General features: G+C 41.5%; 1 protein-coding gene and 3 pseudogenes across 1 annotated transcript; all 4 read right to left on the bottom strand.

The window, feature by feature from the left end:
* On the bottom strand, positions 1-3,329 carry LOC110486257 (annotated as a pseudogene).
* A 3,565-nt stretch (positions 3,330-6,894) lies between these two features.
* Positions 6,895-10,095, bottom strand: LOC118938283 (heat shock 70 kDa protein-like). The gene is made up of 2 exons (XM_036940950.1): positions 9,997-10,095; positions 6,895-9,013 (listed from the first exon to the last, which is right to left on the bottom strand). The coding sequence occupies exon 2, from the start codon at positions 8,988-8,990 to the stop codon at positions 7,056-7,058; it is 1,935 nt and encodes a 644-aa protein (XP_036796845.1). The 5' UTR covers positions 8,991-9,013; positions 9,997-10,095; the 3' UTR covers positions 6,895-7,055.
* A 3,848-nt stretch (positions 10,096-13,943) lies between these two features.
* Positions 13,944-17,254, bottom strand: LOC118938284 (annotated as a pseudogene).
* A 2,331-nt stretch (positions 17,255-19,585) lies between these two features.
* Positions 19,586-22,696, bottom strand: LOC118938278 (annotated as a pseudogene).
* Between the last annotated feature and the right edge of the window lie 3,261 nt (positions 22,697-25,957).

Here is a 25,957-nt window from a genome sequence, read left to right on the forward strand (position 1 = left end):
CATATTTAAATACATTTTATTTGCAATGTCCAGCAATGCAATATGGTATGAATCAACAGATGTACAGTGTGTTTTTACAAGTACAAAGTATTTCCTGAATAGTAAATTGTATGCAGTGATACTAATGCATTTTGAAAAGTCCTTTATAAAAATCCCTCACTTTAGTCAATCTCTTCAATGGTTGGGCCTTGGGAGCTGTCACCAGAGCTGGTCCGTGCCTGATCTCCACAGCAACCTGTGGGCATCCCTCCCTGCTGGTACAGCTTGGTAATGATAGGCTGGCATACTTTCTCCAGCTCCTTTAGCTGATGCTCATACTCCTCTTTGTCGCCCAGCTGGTTGTTCTCCAACCAGGAAATGGTCTGGTCGCACCTGTCCACCACTTTCTTTTTGTCCTCCTGGCTGATCTTGCCTTTCATGTTGTCGTCCTCCACGCTGCTCTTCATATTGAAGGCGTACGACTCCAGGGAGTTCTTGGCAGCTATCTTCTCCCTCTGTGCGTCATCCTCAGCTTTGTATTTGTCAGCGTCCTGCACCATCCTCTCAATATCCTCTTTGCTGAGCCGGCCCTTGTCGTTGGTGATGGTGATCTTGTTCTCTTTGCCCGTGCTCTTGTCCACCGCTGATACGTTCAGAATGCCGTTGGCGTCGATGTCAAAGGTCACCTCGATCTGAGGGACTCCTCGTGGGGCAGGGGGGATCCCAGAGAGCTCAAACTTCCCCAGGAGGTTGTTGTCCTTGGTCATGGCTCTCTCTCCCTCGTAGACCTGGATCATGACCCCGGGCTGGTTGTCGGAGTAAGTGGTGAAGGTCTGGGTCTGTTTGGATGGGATGGTGGTGTTGAGTTTGATCAGGGCGGTCATGACCCCTCCGGCGGTTTCGATGCCCAGGGACAGGGGAGCCACATCCAGCAGCAGCAGGTCCTGGACGTTCTCAGACTTGTCGCCAGACAAGATGGCCGCCTGGATGGCAGCGCCGTAGGCCACCGCCTCGTCTGGGTTGATGCTCTTGTTTAGCTCTCGGCCGTTGAAAAAGTCCTGCAGGAGCTTCTGGACCTTGGGGATCCGGGTGGAGCCTCCGACCAGGACGACGTCGTGAATTTGGGCCTTGTCCATCTTGGCATCCCCGAGGGCTTTCTCCACAGGCTCCAGGGTTCCCCTGAAGAGGTCGGAACACATTTCCTCAAAACGAGCCCTGGTGATGGAGGTGTAGAAGTCGATGCCCTCAAAAAGAGAGTCAATCTCAATGCTGGCCTGGGAGCTGGAGGACAGTGTTCTCTTGGCCCTCTCGCAGGCTGTCCTCAGCCTCCTCAGAGCCCGCTTGTTCTGGCTGATGTCCTTCTTGTGTTTCCTCTTGAACTCCTCCACAAAGTGACTGACCAGGCGGTTGTCAAAGTCCTCCCCGCCCAGGTGAGTGTCTCCAGCTGTGGCCTTCACCTCAAAGATCCCATCCTCGATGGTCAGGATGGACACGTCAAAGGTTTCCCCACCCAGGTCAAAAATCAGGACGTTGCGTTCCCTGGACATGCCTTTGTCCATGCCGTAGGCGATGGCTGCCGCCGTGGGCTCGTTGATGATCCTCAGCACATTCAGCCCAGCGATCACTCCAGCGTCCTTAGTGGCCTATCTCTGTGAATCGTTGAAGTAGGCAGGGACTGTGATGACTGCATTGGACACCTTCTGGCCCAGGTAAGCCTCAGCGATCTCCCTCATCTTCACCAGGACCATGGAGGAGATCTCCTCTGGGTTGAAGCATTTGTTCTCACCTTTGTAATCGACCTGAACTTTAGGCTTTCCTCCGTCGCTGACCACCTTGAAGGGCCAGTGCTTCATGTCGGCTTGCACGACCTGATCGTTGAACTTTCGGCCAATCAGGCGTTTGGCATCGAAAACGGTGTTGTTGGGGTTCATGGCCACCTGGTTCTTTGCTGCGTCTCCGATAAGTCTCTCAGTGTCTGTGAAGGCCACATAGCTGGGTGTGGTCCTGTTGCCCTGGTCGTTGGCGATGATCTCCACTTTACCATGCTGGAACACCCCCACACAGGAGTAGGTGGTGCCCAGGTCAATGCCGATAGACGGGCCTTTAGCTGATGACATCTTGATGGTTTGTAGTTAGTTGCCTACAAATGAATTAAATAATATTTTAGAAATTGATATTATTCTACGAAAACCTAGGTGCAAGTAATGACAATCTCCACCAACAGAGATGTTAGCCTAAATATACTTGAATAACAACCAGACCTGGGTTCAAATACATGCGTATTTAAGTATTTCTAATTCTTATTTTCTGTGTATTTGAGGATTTTTTAAACAATGTGGCCACTTCTATTTAAAGTATTTTCAAATCATTTTATTTAAATACTATTTTAAACTATTTTCAAATACTTATCTCCAAATACATTTCAAATACACCTAGGAACAAACAATCATGGGTTCAAATGCATGGAATATTTACATATTTTAATTTTAAAATACACTTGTCTGTGTATTTGAGTATTTTCAAATACATGGTAATACTTTCCAAATGTATTTCCAAACACATTCCAATATTCAACTACTTATATTTCAAAATGTACTGGTATTTTAAAGTCCTTGAAAAACAGTAATAAGCATTTGAACCCAGGTCTGAAAACAACACTGTTGTCAATGTTTGTGTTATATACATATATATATATAAATATATATATTAGTGTTAGACACAATCATTTCTGCTAATCTATTACAGAGAAACTCTTTTCACAACAGGCCTCAATTTTTTCTATGAACACTCCTGAATAATATTGTGTTATCTTCACAGAATTAGAGCAGATTTTCTTAAAATGAACAAATAACTAATTATAATAAAATAATAATATGCTACAAAAAGAATGTAGGCATAGTCTGTCCAATGAATGTTATTATAATATTATATCATTATAATATTATTTCTTTATTAGTTAACCAAATATTCTGGCATAATGTTATAGCTAAATCAGCTATGTCCACACAACCAACATAGCATCATTGTTTATTCTATCAAGTTTATAACTGTCACAGCCGTTATGAAAATAGGGTCCTGAATTAATTCCCATTTACTTACAGTTTATGAATGTAGAGGTCTGTTGAACGTATCTCTTCTCTTTTCTTGCTTTCTTTTCCCTTTAGTATTCTCGTTGAGTCGATGTTTGAATCTGAATGTACTGGTACTGAATGTACCAGAATATATACCATCCCCATTGCCTAGAAAATAGCACTCATGATTTCTAGCCATTTCTCGAACTCTCCGACTACATTGCTCAAGAGAGCGCAGCATTCCTGTGCAATGACGCATGCTGCGAGGCGTATGCAAATAAACGTTCTCGTTATTCCAGAGCGTTCGAGAGGCGCGGAGACCTGTCCAGAACGCAGACACACAGCACACTAATAGTGAAACCATTATTTGTATTGATTAAAATGATCAAAAACCGTTAATGATTCAAATTTCAACACAAATGAAACAGCATCCGGTTCAACCGTATTCAGTCGACATTTCAGTCTATCGGCCACACTGCAGTTCATCAACAGTTCACGAGATGTCAGTCTATACATTTTTTCTCTCATTAATGAATAATAGACATGTATTGTAAGATAATTGAGTGCCTACTGCACAAGTGGTATGTGCAACTCACCACAGGTTAATGTACCTCCAGGGAAGATCCTTTTTGTTGTATTTAAGCCAGACTATTTAAGATATCCAGTATTAATTGTTAAATGAAAGACAAATGATGAACACACTGGCTAATCCTTCTCTATTCTATTTTAGTCAATGTTATTCTGTTCTAAACCATTCTAGAGTACCCTATTCCGTACTGATGGCCTATCAGTTCACATTTGCTTACCAAAAACAAGGTATCTCCATGATATCCCCATCATGAGGATATCTTGTTAATGCTAAGCAAATGTGAACTCCTTGTGACATTCTCCTGTGAATTTTAATTACAAAAAACACAAATGGTAGCTAAAGTATTTGCTAATATGCATTGCATTGGTAAAGTATTCAGACCCCTTGACTTTTTCCACAATTTGTTACGTTACAGCCTTATTCTAAAAATGTATGAAATTATTTTTTTCATCATCAGTCAACAGTCAATACCTCATAATGACAAAGCAAAAACTTTTTTTTTAATTGTCTCATATTTATTAAAAATAAAAACAGAAATACCTTATTTCGCCAGCAGCTTACCACCCTGCATACCACTGCTGGCTTTCTTCTGAAGCTAAGCAGGGTTGGTCCTGGTCAGTCCCTAGATGGGAGACCAGATGCTGCTGGAACTGGTGTTGGAGGGCCAGTAGGACCCACTCTTTCCCCTGGTCTAATTTTTTTAAATCTTAATGCCCCAGGGCAGTGATTGGGGACATTGCCCTGTGTAGGGTGCCGTCTTTCGGATGGGACGTTAAACGGGTGTCCTGACTCTCTGAGGTCATTAAAGATCCCATGGCACTTATTGTAAGAGTAGGGGTGTTAACCCCGGTGTCCTGGCTAAATTCCCAATTTGACCTTCAAACCATCACGGTCGCCTAATAATCCACAGTTGACAATTGGCTCATTCATCCCCCTCCTCCCCCCTGTAACTATTCCCCAGGTCGTTGCTGCAAATGAGAATGTGTTCTCAGTCAACTTACCTGGTAAAATAACAGATAAATAAAAAATAAATACAAAATGTACATAAGTATTCAGCCCTGGATACTTATGAGTGTAGATGTGCTCAAAGATGGCCTCTGGTGGTCTGATTGAGCATTAATGGTAACAATGGCTTACAGTAAAATACTATGATTTCACGCACTTTAAGTTGCCTTACCATATCAGAATGCAACTACAAGATGAGGACACCCTTCAAACTATATACACAGCAGTGCCGTTCAAGATTATGGAGGATTTCGTTTTATTACCATGGCCTTATTTCGATTATTTCGGTCCCGCCCCATTTCGTTCTGTTTAAGAAACAATCGGCAGAATGAATACACCCCTGATCACCCACACACAGTTCAATTTCATTAGCAGCCACGTAGAGCATTATCACTTTACTTGTTGTAAAATTCATTCTCGCATCTACAGGCTTTCCTCCTCACACCTTTTCCCTTCACTTGTGGACTTCAGTACACAACACAACAGCTATCTGTGACTAGGCACAAAAACCTCTCCTTGCCAAACCGTCACACCATAACCACTAACCGCTACACAACCTACATCGTCACCACATCAAGGTTATAGTAAAACAAACCAAAATAGAACAAACACATTAGTAAACCCACAATCCATTCCCAAGTGTACAATCACGCATTACAGTGTACAGCAAGTAGTTTAGCAGTTAAACCGGCGGGCCCCGGTGCCCATACATTTATAAAACCAAAAGCTTACATTGACTTGGAAGAGTTTCAGTGTTGGATAGCCTTAGCCAGCTAGCTAACATAAATAGCATTCCTCTCTGTTTGAGTCAGGTTCTTTGGGTAGAATAAATTAGCTGCAATAGCTAAGTGAAAGGTAGACTAAGAATAAGGAAAAATCTAATGAAATATAGCTAGCCCTTTCTCTCTATGCTGCTTCAACTATTGCCTTTCTCTCTTTGAGTCAACTACTCACTGCAGTGCTAGCTAGCTGTAGCTTATGCTTTCAGTACTAAATTAATTATCAGATCCTTTGGATGGAAAACTTATTAGTTCATACTGCAAGAGCTCTGATAGGTTGGAGGATGTCCTCCAGCTGTAGTCATAATTATTGTGTAAGTCTATGGAATGTGGTGAGAACCACGAGGCTCCTTGGTTTTGAATGATTGAAGTCAATGTACCCAAAGAAATCGCCAGACATAGGCTATTTCTTTTACAAAACAACGTGCAACTGCGACTCAAACTGGCCATTGTTTTATTCTAAAGAATATGGCCCTTTATAATGTCCACTTATGTTCATATGCTGTATATAGCATCTTAACGTTTTAAAACAAAATAGATAAATCATTTGTCCAGCCTTTGCTGCTACGCTTGCAGATGTCCATAATATGCTGCGACCCTAATCAAAAAGTATTTATCACCAAATAACAACAACTTAGCGATAGGTTGTTGTAACATTTGAACTTAAAACATGTTTTTCATTGAATTAAATAATAATTGTATTTGTGAGCACCTTATAGTTTCATTGTATTGACATTCCCAGCCTTATTTACAGTCGTCCGTTTTTGTTCAAAATATGAAGTCATTGAAACTGAAACACTGCATCCCGAATGGGTGGCGGCAGCAAACAATGTACTAGGCCAGCCATAATTTACAACCTGATAGAAATATGTTTTGGACTACCAAGAAATGTATTGGTGAATTATATTAATCATGCATTGAGCTGCATCCATCTATTCTGCCAACAATACCGTACTGTACAACATGGAATTTTGAGTCAAATAGAACCTATTTTTAAAAAACCTCTTACAAAGTTGGTTTTGAAGCATAAACTGTGAATTTGATATGTTTTACTGATATTATGATTGTCCGTTTGCAGATATGAAACAAAGTAGTTCAAATGCTGTCAGTTCCACTTTAAATACTTCAAAATCAGTCAAATATACAGTATTTGGTTCTTTGAGCTTGACACCAATAAGCACAAAGTAAGGAAAAATGTGACCTGTAATTGTTTTTTTTATATGTGCCAGAAGTGTATTTCTGACGCTTTTTCCAAGAAGGACCATAGTGATTGTATCAGATGTTATCGCAGAATAAAGAGTTGATAAGCTAAACATTGTGGCCATTAAGGTGTCTTCACTTGTTCTCTCTGGTGGTTTAGCCGTCTATCAAAGTTTTGTTTACAATATTTCATGGTATTGTGTAAAAAATGTGAATAATCAATGTGTTATGATGAGAAGGAATTCAAGAAAACAGCCAACAGACCTAGAAACATATTTAAATACATTTTATTTGCAATGTCCAGCAATGCAATATGGTATGAATCAACAGATGTACAGTGTGTTTTTACAAGTACAAAGTATTTCCTGAATAGTAAATTGTATGCAGTGATACTAATGCATTTTGAAAAGTCCTTTATAAAAATCCCTCACTTTAGTCAATCTCTTCAATGGTTGGGCCTTGGGAGCTGTCACCAGAGCTGGTCCGTGCCTGATCTCCACAGCAACCTGTGGGCATCCCTCCCTGCTGGTACAGCTTGGTAATGATAGGCTGGCATACTTTCTCCAGCTCCTTTAGCTGATGCTCATACTCCTCTTTGTCGCCCAGCTGGTTGTTCTCCAACCAGGAAATGGTCTGGTCGCACCTGTCCACCACTTTCTTTTTGTCCTCCTGGCTGATCTTGCCTTTCATGTTGTCGTCCTCCACGCTGCTCTTCATATTGAAGGCGTACGACTCCAGGGAGTTCTTGGCAGCTATCTTCTCCCTCTGTGCGTCATCCTCAGCTTTGTATTTGTCAGCGTCCTGCACCATCCTCTCAATATCCTCTTTGCTGAGCCGGCCCTTGTCGTTGGTGATGGTGATCTTGTTCTCTTTGCCCGTGCTCTTGTCCACCGCTGATACGTTCAGAATGCCGTTGGCGTCGATGTCAAAGGTCACCTCGATCTGAGGGACTCCTCGTGGGGCAGGGGGGATCCCAGAGAGCTCAAACTTCCCCAGGAGGTTGTTGTCCTTGGTCATGGCTCTCTCTCCCTCGTAGACCTGGATCATGACCCCGGGCTGGTTGTCGGAGTAAGTGGTGAAGGTCTGGGTCTGTTTGGATGGGATGGTGGTGTTGAGTTTGATCAGGGCGGTCATGACCCCTCCGGCGGTTTCGATGCCCAGGTACAGGGGAGCCACATCCAGCAGCAGCAGGTCCTGGACGTTCTCAGACTTGTCGCCAGACAAGATGGCCGCCTGGATGGCAGCGCCGTAGGCCACCGCCTCGTCTGGGTTGATGCTCTTGTTTAGCTCTCGGCCGTTGAAAAAGTCCTGCAGGAGCTTCTGGACCTTGGGGATCCGGGTGGAGCCTCCGACCAGGACGACGTCGTGAATTTGGGCCTTGTCCATCTTGGCATCCCCGAGGGCTTTCTCCACAGGCTCCAGGGTTCCCCTGAAGAGGTCGGAACACATTTCCTCAAAACGAGCCCTGGTGATGGAGGTGTAGAAGTCGATGCCCTCAAAAAGAGAGTCAATCTCAATGCTGGCCTGGGAGCTGGAGGACAGTGTTCTCTTGGCCCTCTCGCAGGCTGTCCTCAGCCTCCTCAGAGCCCGCTTGTTCTGGCTGATGTCCTTCTTGTGTTTCCTCTTGAACTCCTCCACAAAGTGAGTGACCAGGCGGTTGTCAAAGTCCTCCCCGCCCAGGTGAGTGTCTCCAGCTGTGGCCTTCACCTCAAAGATCCCATCCTCAATGGTCAGGATGGACACGTCAAAGGTGCCCCCACCCAGGTCAAAAATAAGGACGTTGCGTTCCCTGGACATGCCTTTGTCCATGCCGTAGGCGATGGCTGCCGCCGTGGGCTCATTGATGATCCTCAGCACATTCAGCCCAGCGATCACTCCAGCGTCCTTAGTGGCCTGTCTCTGTGAATCGTTGAAGTAGGCAGGGACTGTGATGACTGCATTGGACACCTTCTGGCCCAGGTAAGCCTCAGCGATCTCCCTCATCTTCACCAGGACCATGGAGGAGATCTCCTCTGGGTTGAAGCATTTGTTCTCACCTTTGTAATCGACCTGAACTTTAGGCTTTCCTCCGTCGCTGACCACCTTGAAGGGCCAGTGCTTCATGTCGGCTTGCACGACCTGATCGTTGAACTTTCGGCCAATCAGGCGTTTGGCGTCGAAAACGGTGTTGTTGGGGTTCATGGCCACCTGGTTCTTTGCTGCGTCTCCGATAAGTCTCTCAGTGTCTGTGAAGGCCACATAAATGGGTGTGGTCCTGTTGCCCTGGTCGTTGGCGATGATCTCCACTTTGCCATGCTGGAACACCCCCACACAGGAGTAGGTGGTGCCCAGGTCAATGCCGATAGACGGGCCTTTAGCTGATGACATCTTGATGGTTTGGAGTTAGTTGCCTTCAAATGAATGAAATAATATTTTAGAAATTGATATTATTCTACAAAAACTTAGGTGCAAGTAATGTCAATCTCCACCAACAGAGATGTTAGCCTAAATATACTTGAATAACAACCAGACCTGGGTTCAAATACCTGCATATTTAAGTATTTCTAATTCTTATTTTCTGTGTATTTGAGGATTTTCAAATAATGTGGCCACTTCTATTTAAAGTATTTTCAAATCATTTTATTTAAATACTATTTTAAACTAATTTCAAATACTTGTCTCCAAATACATTTCAAATGCACCTAGGAACAAACAATCCTGGGCACAAATGCATGGAATATTTTCATATTTTAATTTTGAAATACACTTGTCTGTGTATTTGAGTATTTTCAAATACATGGTAATACTTTCCAAATGTACTTCCAAACACATTCCAATATTCAACTACTTATATTTCAAAATGTACTGGTATTTTAAAGTCCTTGAAAAACAATAATTAGCATTTGAACCCAGGTCTGAAAACAACACTGTTGTCAATGTTTGTGTTATATATTAGTGTTATATACATATATACATATATATATAAATATATATATATTAGTGTTAGACACAATCATTTCTGCTAATCTATTACAGAGAAACTCTTTTCACAACAGGCCTCAATTTTTTCTATGAACACTCCTGAATAATATTGTGTTATCTTCACAGAATTAGAGCAGATTTTCTTAAAATGAACAAATAACTAATTATAATAAAATAATAATATGCTACAAAAAAAAAGAATGTAGGCATAGTCTGTCCAATGAATATTATTCTAATATTATATCATTATAATATTATTTCTTTATTAGTTAACCAACTATTCTGGCATAATGTTATAGCTAAATCAGCTATGTCCACACAACCAACATAGCATCATTGTTTATTCTATCAAGTTTATAACTGTCACAGCCATTATGAAAATAGGGTCCTGAATTAATTCCCATTTACTTACAGTTTATGAATGTAGAGAATGAACGTGTCTCTTCTCTTATCTTGCTTTCTTTTCCCTTTAGTATTCTCGTTGAGTCGATGTTTGAATCTGAATGTACTTCACCAGAGTATATACCTCCCCATTGCCTAAAAAATAGCACTCATGATTTCTAGCCATTTCTCGAACTCTCCGACTACATTGCTCAAGAGAGCGCAGCATTCCTGTGCAATGACGTAGGCTGCGAGGTGTATGCAAATGTACGTTCTCTTATTCCAGAGCGTTCGAGAGGCGCGGAGACCTGTCCAGAACGCACACACACAGCACACTAATAGTGAAACCATTATCTGTATTGATTAAAATGATAAAAAACCGTTAATGATTCAAATTTCAACACAAATGAAACAGCATCCGGTTCAACCTTATTCAGTCAACATTTCAGTCTATCGGCCACACTGCAGTTCATCAACAGTTCACGAGATGTCAGTCTATACATTTTTTCTCTCATTAATGAATAATAGACATGTATTGTAAGATAATTGAGTGCCTACTGCACAAGTGGTATGTGCAACTCACCACAGGTTAATGTACCTCCAGGGAAGATCGTTTTTGTTGTATTTAAGCCAGACTATTTAAGATATCCAGTATTAATTGTTAAATGAAAGACAAATGATGAACACACTGGCTAATCCTTCTCTATTCTATTCTAGTCAATGTTATTCTGTTCTAAACCATTCTAGTCTACCCTATTCCGTACTGATGGCCTATCAGTTCACATTTGCTTACCAAAAACAAGATATCTCCATGATATCCCCATCATGAGGATATCTTGTTAATGCTGAGCAAATGTGAACTCCTTGTGACATTCTCCTGTGAATTTTAATTACAAAAAACACAAATGGTAGCTAAAGTATTTGCTAATATGCATTGCATTCAGAAAGTATTCAGACCCCTTGACTTTTTCCACAATTTGTTACGTTACAGCCTTATTCTAAAAATGTATGAAATATTTTTTTTCATCATCAGTCAACACACAATACCTCATGATGACAAAGCAAAAACATTTTTTTTTAAATTGTCTCATATTTTTAAAAAATAAAAACAGAAATACCTTATTTCGCCAGCAGCATACCACGCTTCATACCACTGCTGGCTTGCTTCTGAAGCTAAGCAAGGTTGGTCCTGGTCAGTCCCTAGATGGGAGACCAGATGCTGGAAGGGGTGTTGGAGGGCCAGTAGGAGGCACTCTTTCCTCTGGTCTAAAAATAAATATCTCAATGCCCCAGGGTAGTGATTGGGGACATTGCCCTGTGTAGGGTGCCGTCTTTCGGATGGGACGTTAAACGGGTGTCCTGACTCTCTGAGGTCATTAAAGATCCCATGGCACTTATTGTAAGAGTAGGGGTGTTAACCCCGTTGTCCTGGCTAAATTCCAAATTTGACCTTCAAACCATCACGGTCACCTAATAATCTGCAGTTGACAATTGGCTCATTAATCTCCCTCCTCTCCTGGTCTGATTGAGCAACAATGGCTGACAGTAAAATACTATGATTTCACGCACTTTAAGTTGCCTTACCATATCAGAATGCAACTACTAGATGAGGACACCCTTCACACTATATACACAGCAGTGCCGTTCAAGATTATGGAGGAATTCGTTTTATTACCATGGCCTTATTTCGATTATAGCATATTGGATGACTGTCATTCATATTCCCATTCACCCAGCTCAATGTCACATCAATAGGTTTAGGCTACTACATGATACTCAAATTTTCCCCATACCAATCAAGAGATTGCTACAACCTATAGCCTAGAAATGAAAGTTTATACCGTAGGTGCACAGGTCGAGAGACAAATTGGAGGGATCAAGGTGACAGGCATAGAGACACATTCAATCCCATCTTGCACACTCTTGCCTGCATCTAGCTGATCTGGGGTGTAATCTTTAGTCCAAATAGTTGCAAAACGTTTCGAAAGTTTCTATTGGACAAATAAATTCAGGTAGGTCCCGCCCCATTTCGTTCTGTTTAAGAAACAATCGGCAGAATGAATACACCCCTGATCACCCACACACAGTTAAATTTCATAGCAGCCACATAGAGAATTATCACTTTACTTGTTGTAAAATTCATTCTATCATCTACAGGCTTTCCTCCTGTCACCTTTTCCCTTCACTTGTGGACTTCAGTACACAACACAACAGCTATCTGTGACTAGGCACAAAAACCTCTCCTTGCCAAACCGTCACACCATAACCACTAACCGCTACACAACCTACATCATCACCACATCAAGGTTATAGTAAAACAAACCAAAATAGAACAAACACATTAGTAAACCCACAATCCATTCCCAAGTGTACAATCACGCATTACAGTGTACAGCAAGTAGTTTAGCAGTTAAACCGGCGGGCGCCGGTGCCCATACAATTATAAAACCAAAAGCTTACATTGACTTGGAAGAGTTGCAGTGTTGGATAGCCTTAGCCAGCTAGCTAACATAAATAGCATTTCTCTCTGTTTGAGTCAGGTTCTTTGGGTAGAATAAATTAGCTACAATAGCTAAGTGAAAGGTAGACTAAGAAGAAGAAAACATCTAATGAAATATAGCTATCTCTCTCTCTCTATGCTGCTTCAACTATTGCCTTTCTCTCTTTGAGTCAACTGTTCACTGCAGTGCTAGCTAGCTGTAGCTTATGCTTTCAGTACTAAATTCATTATCAGATCCTTTGGATGGAAAACTTATTAGTTCATACTGCAAGAGCTCTGATAGGTTGGAGGATGTCCTCCAGCTGTAGTCATAATTATTGTGTAAGTCTATGGAATGTGGTGAGAACCACGAGGCTCCTTGGTTTTGAATGATTGAAGTCAATGTACCCAAAGAAATCGCCAGACATAGGCTATTTCTTTTACAAAACAACGTGCAACTGCGACTCAAACTGGCCATTGTTTTATTCTAAAGAATATGGCCCTTTATAATGTCCACTTATGTTCATATGCTGTATATAGCATCTTAACGTTTTAAAACAAAATAGATAAATCATTTGTCCAGCCTTTGCTGCTACGCTTGCAGATGTCCATAATATGCTGCGACCCTAATCAAAAAGTATTTATCACCAAATAACAACAACTTAGCGATAGGTTGTTGTAACATTTGAACTTAAAACATGTTTTTCATTGAATTAAATAATAATTGTATGGGTGAACACCTTATAGTTTCATTGTATTGACATTCCCAGCCTTATTTACAGTCGTCCGTTTTTGTTCAAAATATGAAGTCATTGAAACTGAAACACTGCATCCTGAATGGGTGGCGGCAGCAAACAATGTACTAGGCCAGCCATAATTTACAACCTGATAGAAATATGTTTTGGACTACCAAGAAATGTATTGGTGAATTATATTAATCATGCATTGAGCTGCATCCATCTATTCTGCCAACAATACCGTACTGTACAACATGGAATTTTGAGTCAAATAGAACCTATTTTTAAAAAACCTCTTACAAAGTTGGTTTTGAAACATAAACTGTGAATTTGATATGTTTTACTGATATTATGATTGTCCGTTTGCAGATATGAAACAAAGTAGTTCAAATGCTGTCAGTTCCACTTTAAATACTTCAAAATCAGTCAAATATACAGTATTTGGTTCTTTGAGCTTGACACCAATAAGCACAAAGTAAGGAAAAATGTGACCTGTAATTGTTTTTTTTATATGTGCCAGAAGTGTATTTCTGCCGCTTTTTCCAAGAAGGACCATAGTGATTGTATCAGATGTTATCGCAGAATAAAGAGTTGATAAGCTAAACATTGTGGCCATTAAGGTGTCTTCACTTGTTCTCTCTGGTGGTTTAGCCGTCTATCAAAGTTTTGTTTACAATATTTCATGGTATTGTGTAAAAAATGTGAATAATCAATGTGTTATGATGAGAAGGAATTCAAGAAAACAGCCAACAGACCTAGAAACATATTTAAATACATTTTATTTGCAATGTCCAGCAATGCAATATGGTATGAAGCAACAGATGTACAGTGTGTTTTTACAAGTACAAAGTATTTCCTGAATAGTAAATTGTATGCAGTGATACTAATGCATTTTGAAAAGTCCTTTATAAAAATCCCTCACTTTAGTCAATCTCTTCAATGGTTGGGCCTTGGGAGCTGTCACCAGAGCTGGTCCGTGCCTGATCTCCACAGCAACCTGTGGGCATCCCTCCCTGCTGGTACAGCTTAGTAATGATAGGCTGGCATACTTTCTCCAGCTCCTTTAGCTGATGCTCATACTCCTCTTTGTCGCCCAGCTGGTTGTTCTCCAACCAGGAAATGGTCTGGTCGCACCTGTCCACCACTTTCTTTTTGTCCTCCTGGCTGATCTTGCCTTTCATGTTGTCGTCCTCCACGCTGCTCTTCATATTGAAGGCGTACGACTCCAGGGAGTTCTTGGCAGCTATCTTCTCCCTCTGTGCGTCATCCTCAGCTTTGTATTTGTCAGCGTCCTGCACCATCCTCTCAATATCCTCTTTGCTGAGCCGGCCCTTGTCATTGGTGATGGTGATCTTGTTCTCTTTGCCCGTGCTCTTGTCCACCGCTGATACGTTCAGAATGCCGTTGGCGTCGATGTCAAAGGTCACCTCGATCTGAGGGACTCCTCGTGGGGCAGGGGGGATCCCAGAGAGCTCAAACTTCCCCAGGAGGTTGTTGTCCTTGGTCATGGCTCTCTCTCCCTCGTAGACCTGGATCATGACCCCGGGCTGAGTAAGTGGTGAAGGTCTGGGTCTGTTTGGATGGGATGGTGGTGTTGCGTTTGATCAGGGCGGTCATGACCCCTCCGGCGGTTTCGATGCCCAGGGACAGGGGAGCCACATCCAGCAGCAGCAGGTCCTGGACGTTCTCAGACTTGTCGCCAGACAAGATGGCCGCCTGGATGGCAGCGCCGTAGGCCACCGCCTCGTCTGGGTTGATGCTCTTGTTTAGCTCTCGGACGTTGAAAAAGTCCTGCAGGAGCTTCTGGACCTTGGGGATCCGGGTGGAGCCTCCGACCAGGACGACGTCGTGAATTTGGGCCTTGTCCATCTTGGCATCCCCGAGGGCTTTCTCCACAGGCTCCAGGGTTCCCCTGAAGAGGTCGGAACACATTTCCTCAAAACGAGCCCTGGTGATGGAGGTGTAGAAGTCGATGCCCTCAAAAAGAGAGTCAATCTCAATGCTGGCCTGGGAGCTGGAGGACAGTGTTCTCTTGGCCCTCTCGCAGGCTGTCCTCAGCCTCCTCAGAGCCCGCTTGTTCTGGCTGATGTCCTTCTTGTGTTTCCTCTTGAACTCCTCCACAAAGTGACTGACCAGGCGGTTGTCAAAGTCCTCCCCGCCCAGGTGAGTGTCTCCAGCTGTGGCCTTCACCTCAAAGATCCCATCCTCGATGGTCAGGATGGACACGTCAAAGGTGCCCCCACCCAGGTCAAAAATCAGGACGTTGCGTTCCCTGGACATGCCTTTGTCCATGCCGTAGGCGATGGCTGCCGCCGTGGGCTCGTTGATGATCCTCAGCACATTCAGCCCAGCGATCACTCCAGCGTCCTTAGTGGCCTATCTCTGTGAATCGTTGAAGTAGGCAGGGACTGTGATGACTGCATTGGACACCTTCTGGCCCAGGTAAGCCTCAGCGATCTCCCTCATCTTCACCAGGACCATGGAGGAGATCTCCTCTGGGTTGAAGCATTTGTTCTCACCTTTGTAATCGACCTGAACTTTAGGCTTTCCTCCGTCGCTGACCACCTTGAAGGGCCAGTGCTTCATGTCGGCTTGCACGACCTGATCGTTGAACTTTCGGCCAATCAGGCGTTTGGCATCGAAAACGGTGTTGTTGGGGTTCATGGCCACCTGGTTCTTTGCTGCGTCTCCAATAAGTCTCTCAGTGTCTGTGAAGGCCACATAGCTGGGTGTGGTCCTGTTGCCCTGGTCGTTGGCGATGATCTCCACTTTACCATGCTGGAACACCCCCACACAGGAGTAGGTGGTGCCCAGGTCAATGCCGATAGACGGGCCTTTAGCTGATGACATCTTGATGGTTTGTAGTTAGTTGCCTACAAATGAATTAAATAATATTTTAGAAATTGATATTATTCTACGAAAACCTAGGTGCAAGTAATGACAATCTCCACCAACAGAGATGTTAGCCTAAATATACTTGAATAACAACCAGACCTGGGTTCAAATACATGCGTATTTAAGTATTTCTAATTCTTATTTTCTGTGTATTTGAGGATTTTTTAAACAATGTGGCCACTTCTATTTAAAGTATTTTCAAATCATTTTATTTAAATACTATTTTAAACTATTTTCAAATACTTATCTCCAAATACATTTCAAATACACCTAGGAACAAACAATCATGGGTTCAAATGCATGGAATATTTACATATTTTAATTTTAAAATACACTTGTCTGTGTATTTGAGTATTTTCAAATACATGGTAATACTTTCCAAATGTATTTCCAAACACATTCCAATATTCAACTACTTATATTTCAAAATGTACTGGTATTTTAAAGTCCTTGAAAAACAGTAATAAGCATTTGAACCCAGGTCTGAAAACAACACTGTTGTCAATGTTTGTGTTATATACATATATATATATAAATATATATATTAGTGTTAGACACAATCATTTCTGCTAATCTATTACAGAGAAACTCTTTTCACAACAGGCCTCAATTTTTTCTATGAACACTCCTGAATAATATTGTGTTATCTTCACAGAATTAGAGCAGATTTTCTTAAAATGAACAAATAACTAATTATAATAAAATAATAATATGCTACAAAAAGAATGTAGGCATAGTCTGTCCAATGAATGTTATTATAATATTATATCATTATAATATTATTTCTTTATTAGTTAACCAAATATTCTGGCATAATGTTATAGCTAAATCAGCTATGTCCACACAACCAACATAGCATCATTGTTTATTCTATCAAGTTTATAACTGTCACAGCCATTATGAAAATAGGGTCCTGAATTAATTCCCATTTACTTACAGTTTATGAATGTAGAGGTCTGTTGAACGTATCTCTTCTCTTTTCTTGCTTTCTTTTCCCTTTAGTATTCTCGTTGAGTCGATGTTTGAATCTGAATGTACTGGTACTGAATGTACCAGAATATATACCATCCCCATTGCCTAGAAAATAGCACTCATGATTTCTAGCCATTTCTCGAACTCTCCGACTACATTGCTCAAGAGAGCGCAGCTTCCTGTGCAATGACGCATGCTGCGAGGCGTATGCAAATAAACGTTCTCGTTATTCCAGAGCGTTCGAGAGGCGCGGAGACCTGTCCAGAACGCAGACACACAGCACACTAATAGTGAAACCATTATTTGTATTGATTAAAATGATCAAAAACCGTTAATGATTCAAATTTCAACACAAATGAAACAGCATCCGGTTCAACCGTATTCAGTCGACATTTCAGTCTATCGGCCACACTGCAGTTCCTCAACAGTTCACGATATGTCAGTCTATACATTTTTTCTCTCATTAATGAATAATAGACATGTATTGTAAGATAATTGAGTGCCTACTGCACAAGTGGTATGTGCAACTCACCACAAGTTAATGTGCCTCCAGGGAAGATCCTTTTTGTTGTATTTAAGCCAGACTATTTAAGATATCCAGTATTAATTGTTAAAATTGAATACACCCCTGATCACCCACACACAGTTCAATTTCATTAGCAGCCACGTAGAGCATTATCACTTTACTTGTTGTAAAATTCATTCTCGCATCTACAGGCTTTCCTCCTCACACCTTTTCCCTTCACTTGTGGACTTCAGTACACAACACAACAGCTATCTGTGACTAGGCACAAAAACCACTACTTGCCAAACCGTCACACCATAACCACTAACCGCTACACAACCTACATCGTCACCACATCAAGGTTATAGTAAAACAAACCAAATAGAACAAACACATTAGTAAACCCACAATCCATTCCCAAGTGTACAATCACGCATTACAGTGTACAGCAAGTAGTTTAGCAGTTAAACCGGCGGGCCCCGGTGCCCATACATTTATAAAACCAAAAGCTTACATTGACTTGGAAGAGTTTCAGTGTTGGATAGCCTTAGCCAGCTAGCTAACATAAATAGCATTCCTCTCTGTTAGAGTCAGGTTCTTTGGGTAGAATAAATTAGCTGCAATAGCTAAGTGAAAGGTAGACTAAGAATAAGGAAAAATCTAATGAAATATAGCTAGCCCTTTCTCTCTATGCTGCTTCAACTATTGCCTTTCTCTCTTTGAGTCAACTACTCACTGCAGTGCTAGCTAGCTGTAGCTTATGCTTTCAGTACTAAATTAATTATCAGATCCTTTGGATGGAAAACTTATTAGTTCATACTGCAAGAGCTCTGATAGGTTGGAGGATGTCCTCCAGCTGTAGTCATAATTATTGTGTAAGTCTATGGAATGTGGTGAGAACCACGAGGCTCCTTGGTTTTGAATGATTGAAGTCAATGTACCCAAAGAAATCGGCAGACATAGGCTATTTCTTTTACAAAACAACGTGCAACTGCGACTCAAACTGGCCATTGTTTTATTCTAAAGAACATGGCCCTTTATAATGTCCACTTATGTTCATATGCTGTATATAGCATCTTAACGTTTTAAAACAAAATAGATAAATCATTTGTCCAGCCTTTGCTGCTACGCTTGCAGATGTCCATAATATGCTGCGACCCTAATCAAAAAGTATTTATCACCAAATAACAACAACTTAGCGATAGGTTGTTGTAACATTTGAACTTAAAACATGTTTTTCATTGAATTAAATAATAATTGTATTTGTGAGCACCTTATAGTTTCATTGTATTGACATTCCCAGCCTTATTTACAGTCGTCCGTTTTTGTTCAAAATATGAAGTCATTGAAACTGAAACACTGCATCCCGAATGGGTGGCGGCAGCAAACAATGTACTAGGCCAGCCATAATTTACAACCTGATAGAAATATGTTTTGGACTACCAAGAAATGTATTGGTGAATTATATTAATCATGCATTGAGCTGCATCCATCTATTCTGCCAACAATACCGTACTGTACAACATGGAATTTTGAGTCAAATAGAACCTATTTTTAAAAAACCTCTTACAAAGTTGGTTTTGAAGCATAAACTGTGAATTTGATATGTTTTACTGATATTATGATTGTCCGTTTGCAGATATGAAACAAAGTAGTTCAAATGCTGTCAGTTCCACTTTAAATACTTCAAAATCAGTCAAATATACAGTATTTGGTTCTTTGAGCTTGACACCAATAAGCACAAAGTAAGGAAAAATGTGACCTGTAATTGTTTTTTTTATATGTGCCAGAAGTGTATTTCTGCCGCTTTTTCCAAGAAGGACCATAGTGATTGTATCAGATGTTATCGCAGAATAAAGAGTTGATAAGCTAAACATTGTGGCCATTAAGGTGTCTTCACTTGTTCTCTCTGGTGGTTTAGCCGTCTATCAAAGTTTTGTTTACAATATTTCATGGTATTGTGTAAAAAATGTGAATAATCAATGTGTTATGATGAGAAGGAATTCAAGAAAACAGCCAACAGACCTAGAAACATATTTAAATACATTTTATTTGCAATGTCCAGCAATGCAATATGGTATGAATCAACAGATGTACAGTGTGTTTTTACAAGTACAAAGTATTTCCTGAATAGTAAATTGTATGCAGTGATACTAATGCATTTTGAAAAGTCCTTTATAAAAATCCCTCACTTTAGTCAATCTCTTCAATGGTTGGGCCTTGGGAGCTGTCACCAGAGCTGGTCCGTGCCTGATCTCCACAGCAACCTGTGGGCATCCCTCCCTGCTGGTACAGCTTGGTAATGATAGGCTGGCATACTTTCTCCAGCTCCTTTAGCTGATGCTCATACTCCTCTTTGTCGCCCAGCTGGTTGTTCTCCAACCAGGAAATGGTCTGGTCGCACCTGTCCACCACTTTCTTTTTGTCCTCCTGGCTGATCTTGCCTTTCATGTTGTCGTCCTCCACGCTGCTCTTCATATTGAAGGCGTACGACTCCAGGGAGTTCTTGGCAGCTATCTTCTCCCTCTGTGCGTCATCCTCAGCTTTGTATCTGTCAGCGTCCTGCACCATCCTCTCAATATCCTCTTTGCTGAGCCGGCCCTTGTCGTTGGTGATGGTGATCTTGTTCTCTTTGCCCGTGCTCTTGTCCACCGCTGATACGTTCAGAATGCCGTTGGCGTCGATGTCAAAGGTCACCTCCATCTGAGGGACTCCTCGTGGGGCAGGGGGGATCCCAGAGAGCTCAAACTTCCCCAGGAGGTTGTTGTCCTTGGTCATGGCTCTCTCTCCCTCGTAGACCTGGATCATGACCCCGGGCTGGTTGTCGGAGTAAGTGGTGAAGGTCTGGGTCTGTTTGGATGGGATGGTGGTGTTGGGTTTGATCAGGGCGGTCATGACCCCTCCGGCGGTTTCGATGCCCAGGGACAGGGGAGCCACATCCAGCAGCAGCAGGTCCTGGACGTTCTCAGACTTGTCGCCAGACAAGATGGCCGCCTGGATGGCAGCGCCGTAGGCCACCGCCTCGTCTGGGTTGATGCTCTTGTTTAGCTCTCGGCCGTTGAAAAAGTCCTGCAGGAGCTTCTGGACCTTGGGGATCCGGGTGGAGCCACCGACCAGGACGACGTCGTGAATTTGGGCCTTGTCCATCTTGGCATCCCCGAGGGCTTTCTCCACAGGCTCCAGGGTTCCCCTGAAGAGGTCGGAACACATTTCCTCAAAACGAGCCCTGGTGATGGAGGTGTAGAAGTCGATGCCCTCAAAAAGAGAGTCAATCTCAATGCTGGCCTGGGAGCTGGAGGACAGTGTTCTCTTGGCCCTCTCGCAGGCAGTCCTCAGCCTCCTCAGAGCCCGCTTGTTCTGGCTGATGTCCTTCTTGTGTTTCCTCTTGAACTCCTCCACAAAGTGACTGACCAGGCGGTTGTCAAAGTCCTCCCCGCCCAGGTGAGTGTCTCCAGCTGTGGCCTTCACCTCAAAGATCCCATCCTCGATGGTCAGGATGGACACGTCAAAGGTGCCCCCACCCAGGTCAAAAATCAGGACGTTGCATTCCCTGGACATGCCTTTGTCCATGCCGTAGGCGATGGCTGCCGCCGTGGGCTCGTTGATGATCCTCAGCACATTCAGCCCAGCGATCACTCCAGCGTCCTCAGTGGCCTGTCTCTGTGAATCGTTGAAGTAGGCAGGGACTGTGATGACTGCATTGGACACCTTCTGGCCCAGGTAAGCCTCAGCGATCTCCCTCATCTTCACCAGGACCATGGAGGAGATCTCCTCTGGGTTGAAGCATTTGTTCTCACCTTTGTAATCGACCTGAACTTTAGGCTTTCCTCCGTCGCTGACCACCTTGAAGGGTCAGTGCTTCATGTCGGCTTGCACGACCTGATCGTTGAACTTTCGGCCAATCAGGCGTTTGGCATCGAAAACGGTGTTGTTGGGGTTCATGGCCACCTGGTTCTTTGCTGCGTCTCCGATAAGTCTCTCAGTGTCTGTGAAGGCCACATAGCTGGGTGTAGTCCTGTTGCCCTGGTCGTTGGCGATGATCTCCACTTTACCATGCTGGAACACCCCCACACAGGAGTAGGTGGTGCCCAGGTCAATGCCGATAGACGGGCCTTTAGCTGATGACATCTTGATGGTTTGGAGTTAGTTGCCTACAAATGAATTAAATAATATTTTAGAAATTGATATTATTCTACGAAAACCTAGGTGCAAGTAATGACAATCTCCACCAACAGAGATGTTAGCCTAAATATACTTGAATAACAACCAGACCTGGGTTCAAATACATGCGTATTTAAGTATTTCTAATTCTTATTTTCTGTGTATTTGAGGATTTTCAAATACATGGTAATACTTTCCAAATGTATTTCCAAACACATTCCAATATTCAACTACTTATATTTCAAAATGTACTGGTATTTTAAAGTCCTTGAAAAACAATAATTAGCATTTGAACCCAGGTCTGAAAACAACACTGTTGTCAATGTTTGTGTTTTATATTGGTGTTATATACATATATACATATATATATATATATATATATATAAATGTATATATTAGTGTTAGACACAATCATTTCTGCTAATCTATTACAGAGAAACTCTTTTCACAACAGGCCTCAATTTTTTCTATGAACACTCCTGAATAATATTGTGTTATCTTCACAGAATTAGAGCAGATTTTCTTCAAATGAACAAATAACTAATTATAATAAAATAATAATATGCTACAAAAAAAAAGAATGTAGGCATAGTCTGTCCAATGAATATTATTCTAATATTATATCATTATAATATTATTTCTTTATTAGTTAACCAAATATGCTGGCATAATGTTATAGCTAAATCAGCTATGTCCACACAACCAACATAGCAACATTGTTTATTCTATCAAGTTTATAACTGTCACAGCCATTATGAAAATAGGGTCCTGAATGAATTCCCATTTACTTACAGTTTATGAATGTAGAGAATGAACGTATCTCTTCTCTTTTCTTGCTTTCTTTTCCCTTTAGTATTCTCGTTGAGTCGATGTTTGAATCTGAATGTACTTCACCAGAATATATACCGCCCCCATTGCCTAAAAAATAGCACTCATGATTTCTAGCCATTTCTCGAACTCTCCGAATACATTACTCAAGAGAGCGCAGCTTCATGTGCAATGACGTAGGCTGCGAGGCGTCTGCACATGTCAGTTCTCTTATTACAGAGCGTTCGAGAGGCAAGGAGACCTGTCCAGAACGCACACACACAGCACACTAATAGTGAAACCATTATTTGTATTGATTAAAATGATCAAAAACCGTTAATGATTCAAATTTCAACACAAATGAAACAGCATCCGGTTCAACCTTACTCGACATTTCAGTCTATCGGCCACACTGCAGTTCCTCAACAGTTCACGATATGTCAGTCTATACATTTTTTTTCTCACTAATGAATAATAGACATGTATTGTAAGATAATTGAGTGCCTACTGCACAAGTGGTATGTGCAACTCACCACAAGTTAATGTGCCTCCAGGGAAGATCCTTTTTGTTGTATTTAAGCCAGACTATTTAAGATATCCAGTATTAATTGTTAAATTAAAGACAAATGATGAACACACTGGCTAATCCACCTCTATTCTATTCTAGTCAATGTTATTCTGTTCTAAACCATTCTAGTCTACCCTATTCCGTACTGATGGCCTATCAGTTCACATTTGCTTACCAAAAACAAGATATCTCCATGATATCCCCATCATGAGGATATCTTGTTAATGCTAAGCAAATGTGAACTCGTTGTGACATTCTCCTGTGAATTTTAATTACAAAAAACACAAATGGTAGCTAAAGTATTTGCTAATATGCATTGCATTCAGAAAGTATTCAGACCCCTTGACTTTTTCCACAATTTGTTACGTTACAGCCTTATTCTAAAAATGTATGAAATTATTTTTTTCATCATCAGTCAACAGTCAATACCTCATAATGACAAAGCAAACTTTTTTTTTTTTTTTAATTGTCTCATATTTATTAAAAATAAAAACAGAAATACCTTATTTCGCCAGCAGCTTACCACCCTGCATACCACTGCTGGCTTGCTTCTGAAGCTAAGCAGGGTTGGTCCTGGTCAGTCTCTAGATGGGAGACGCTGCTGGAAGTGGTGTTGGAGGGCAAGTAGAAGGCACTCTTTCCACTGGTCTAATTTTTTAAAATCTTAATGCCCCAGGCCAGTGATTGGGGAAATTGCGCTGTGTAGGGTGCCGTCTTTCGGATGGGACGTTAAACGGGTGTCCTGACTCTCTGAGGTCACTAAAGATCCCATGGCACTTATCGTAAGAGTAGGGGTGTTAACCCCGGTGTCCTGGCTAAATTCCCAATTTGACCTTCAAACCATCACGGTCACCTAATAATCCCCAGTTGACAATTGGCTCATTAATCTCCCTCCTCTCCTGGTCTGATTGAGCATTAATGGCAACAATGGCTGACAGTAAAATACTATGATTTCACGCACTTTAAGTTGCCTTACCATATCAGAATGCAACTACTAGATGAGGACACCCTTCACACTATATACACAGCAGTGCCGTTCAAGATTATGGAGGATTTTGTTTTATTACCATGGCCTTATTTCGATTATAGCATATTGGATGACTGTCATTCATATTCCCATTCACCCAGCTCAATGTCACATCAATAGGTTTAGGCTACTGCATGATACTCAAATTTTCCCTATACCAATCAAGAGATTGCTACAACCTATAGCCTAGAAATGAAAGTTTATACTGTAGGTGCACAGGTCGAGAGACAAATTGGAGTGATCAAGGTGACAGGTAGAGAGACACATTCAATCCCATCTTGCACACTCTTGCCTGCATCTAGCTGATCTGGGGTGTAATCTTTAGTCCAAATAGTTGCAAAACGTTTCGAAAGTTTCTATTGGACAAATAAATTCAGGTAGGTCCCGCCCCATTTCGTTCTGTTTAAGAAACAATCGGCAGAATGAATACACCCCTGATCATCAACACACAGTTAAATTTCATAGCAGCCACATAGAGCATTATCAATTTACTTGTTGTAAAATTCATTCTCGCATCTACAGGCTTTCCTCCTCTCACCTTTTCCCTTCACTTGTGGACTTCAGTACACAACACAACAGCTATCTGTGACTAGGCACAAAAACCTATCCTTGCCAAACCGTCACACCATAACCACTAACCGCTACACAACCTACATCGTCACCATATCAAGGTTATATTAAAACAAACCAAAATAGAACAAACACATTAGTAAACCCACAATCCAATCCCAAGTGTACAATCACGCATTACAGTTTACAGCAAGTAGTTTAGCAGTTAAACCGGCGGGCCCCGGTGCCCATACATTTATAAAACCAAAAGCTTACATTGACTTGGAAGAGTTGCAGTGTTGGATAGCCTTAGCCAGCTAGCTAACATAAATAGCAGTTATCTCTGTTTGAGTCAGGTTCTTTGGGTAGAATAAATTAGCTGCAATAGCTAAGTGAAAGGTAGACTAAGAAGAAGAAAACATCTAATGAAATATAGCTATCTCTCTCTCTCTATGCTGCTTCAACTATTGCCTTTCTCTCTTTGAGTCAACTACTCACTGCAGTGCTAGCTAGCTGTAGCTTATGCTTTCAGTACTAAATTAATGATCAGATCCTTTGGATGGAAAACTTGTTAGTTCATACTGCAAGAGCTCTGATAGGTTGGAGGATGTCCTCCAGCTGTAGTCATAATTATTGTGTAAGTCTATGGAATGTGGTGAGAACCACGAGGCTTCTAGGTTTTGAATGATTGAAGTCAATGTACCCAAAGAATTCGCCAGACATAGGCTATTTCTTTTACAAAACAACGTGCAACTGCGACTCAAACTGGCCATTGTTTTATTCTAAAGAATATGGCCCTTTATAATGTCCACTTATGTTCATATGCTGTATATAGCATCTTAACGTTTTAAAACAAAATAGATAAATCATTTGTCCAGCCTTTGCTGCTACGCTTGCAGATGTCCATAATATGCTGCGACCCTAATCAAAAAGTATTTATCACCAAATAACAACAACTTAGCGATAGGTTGTTGTAACATTTGAACTTAAAACATGTTTTTCATTGAATTAAATAATAATTGTATTTGTGAGCACCTTATAGTTTCATTGTATTGACATTCCCAGCCTTATTTACAGTCGTCCGTTTTTGTTCAAAATATGAAGTCATTGAAACTGAAACACTGCATCCCGAATGGGTGGCGGCAGCAAACAATGTACTAGGCCAGCCATAATTTACAACCTGATAGAAATATGTTTTGGACTACCAAGAAATGTATTGGTGAATTATATTAATCATACATTGAGCTGCATCCATCTATTCTGCCAACAATACCATACTGTACAACATGGAA

Source organism: Oncorhynchus mykiss, chromosome 13 (assembly GCF_013265735.2).
Source record: "Oncorhynchus mykiss isolate Arlee chromosome 13, USDA_OmykA_1.1, whole genome shotgun sequence".
NCBI lineage: Eukaryota > Metazoa > Chordata > Actinopteri > Salmoniformes > Salmonidae > Oncorhynchus > Oncorhynchus mykiss.

Coding starts and splice junctions, on each gene's coding strand:
- LOC118938283 (XM_036940950.1), bottom strand. CDS start 8,990: ATGTCATCAGCTAAAGGCCCGTCTATCGGCATTGACCTGGGCACCACC.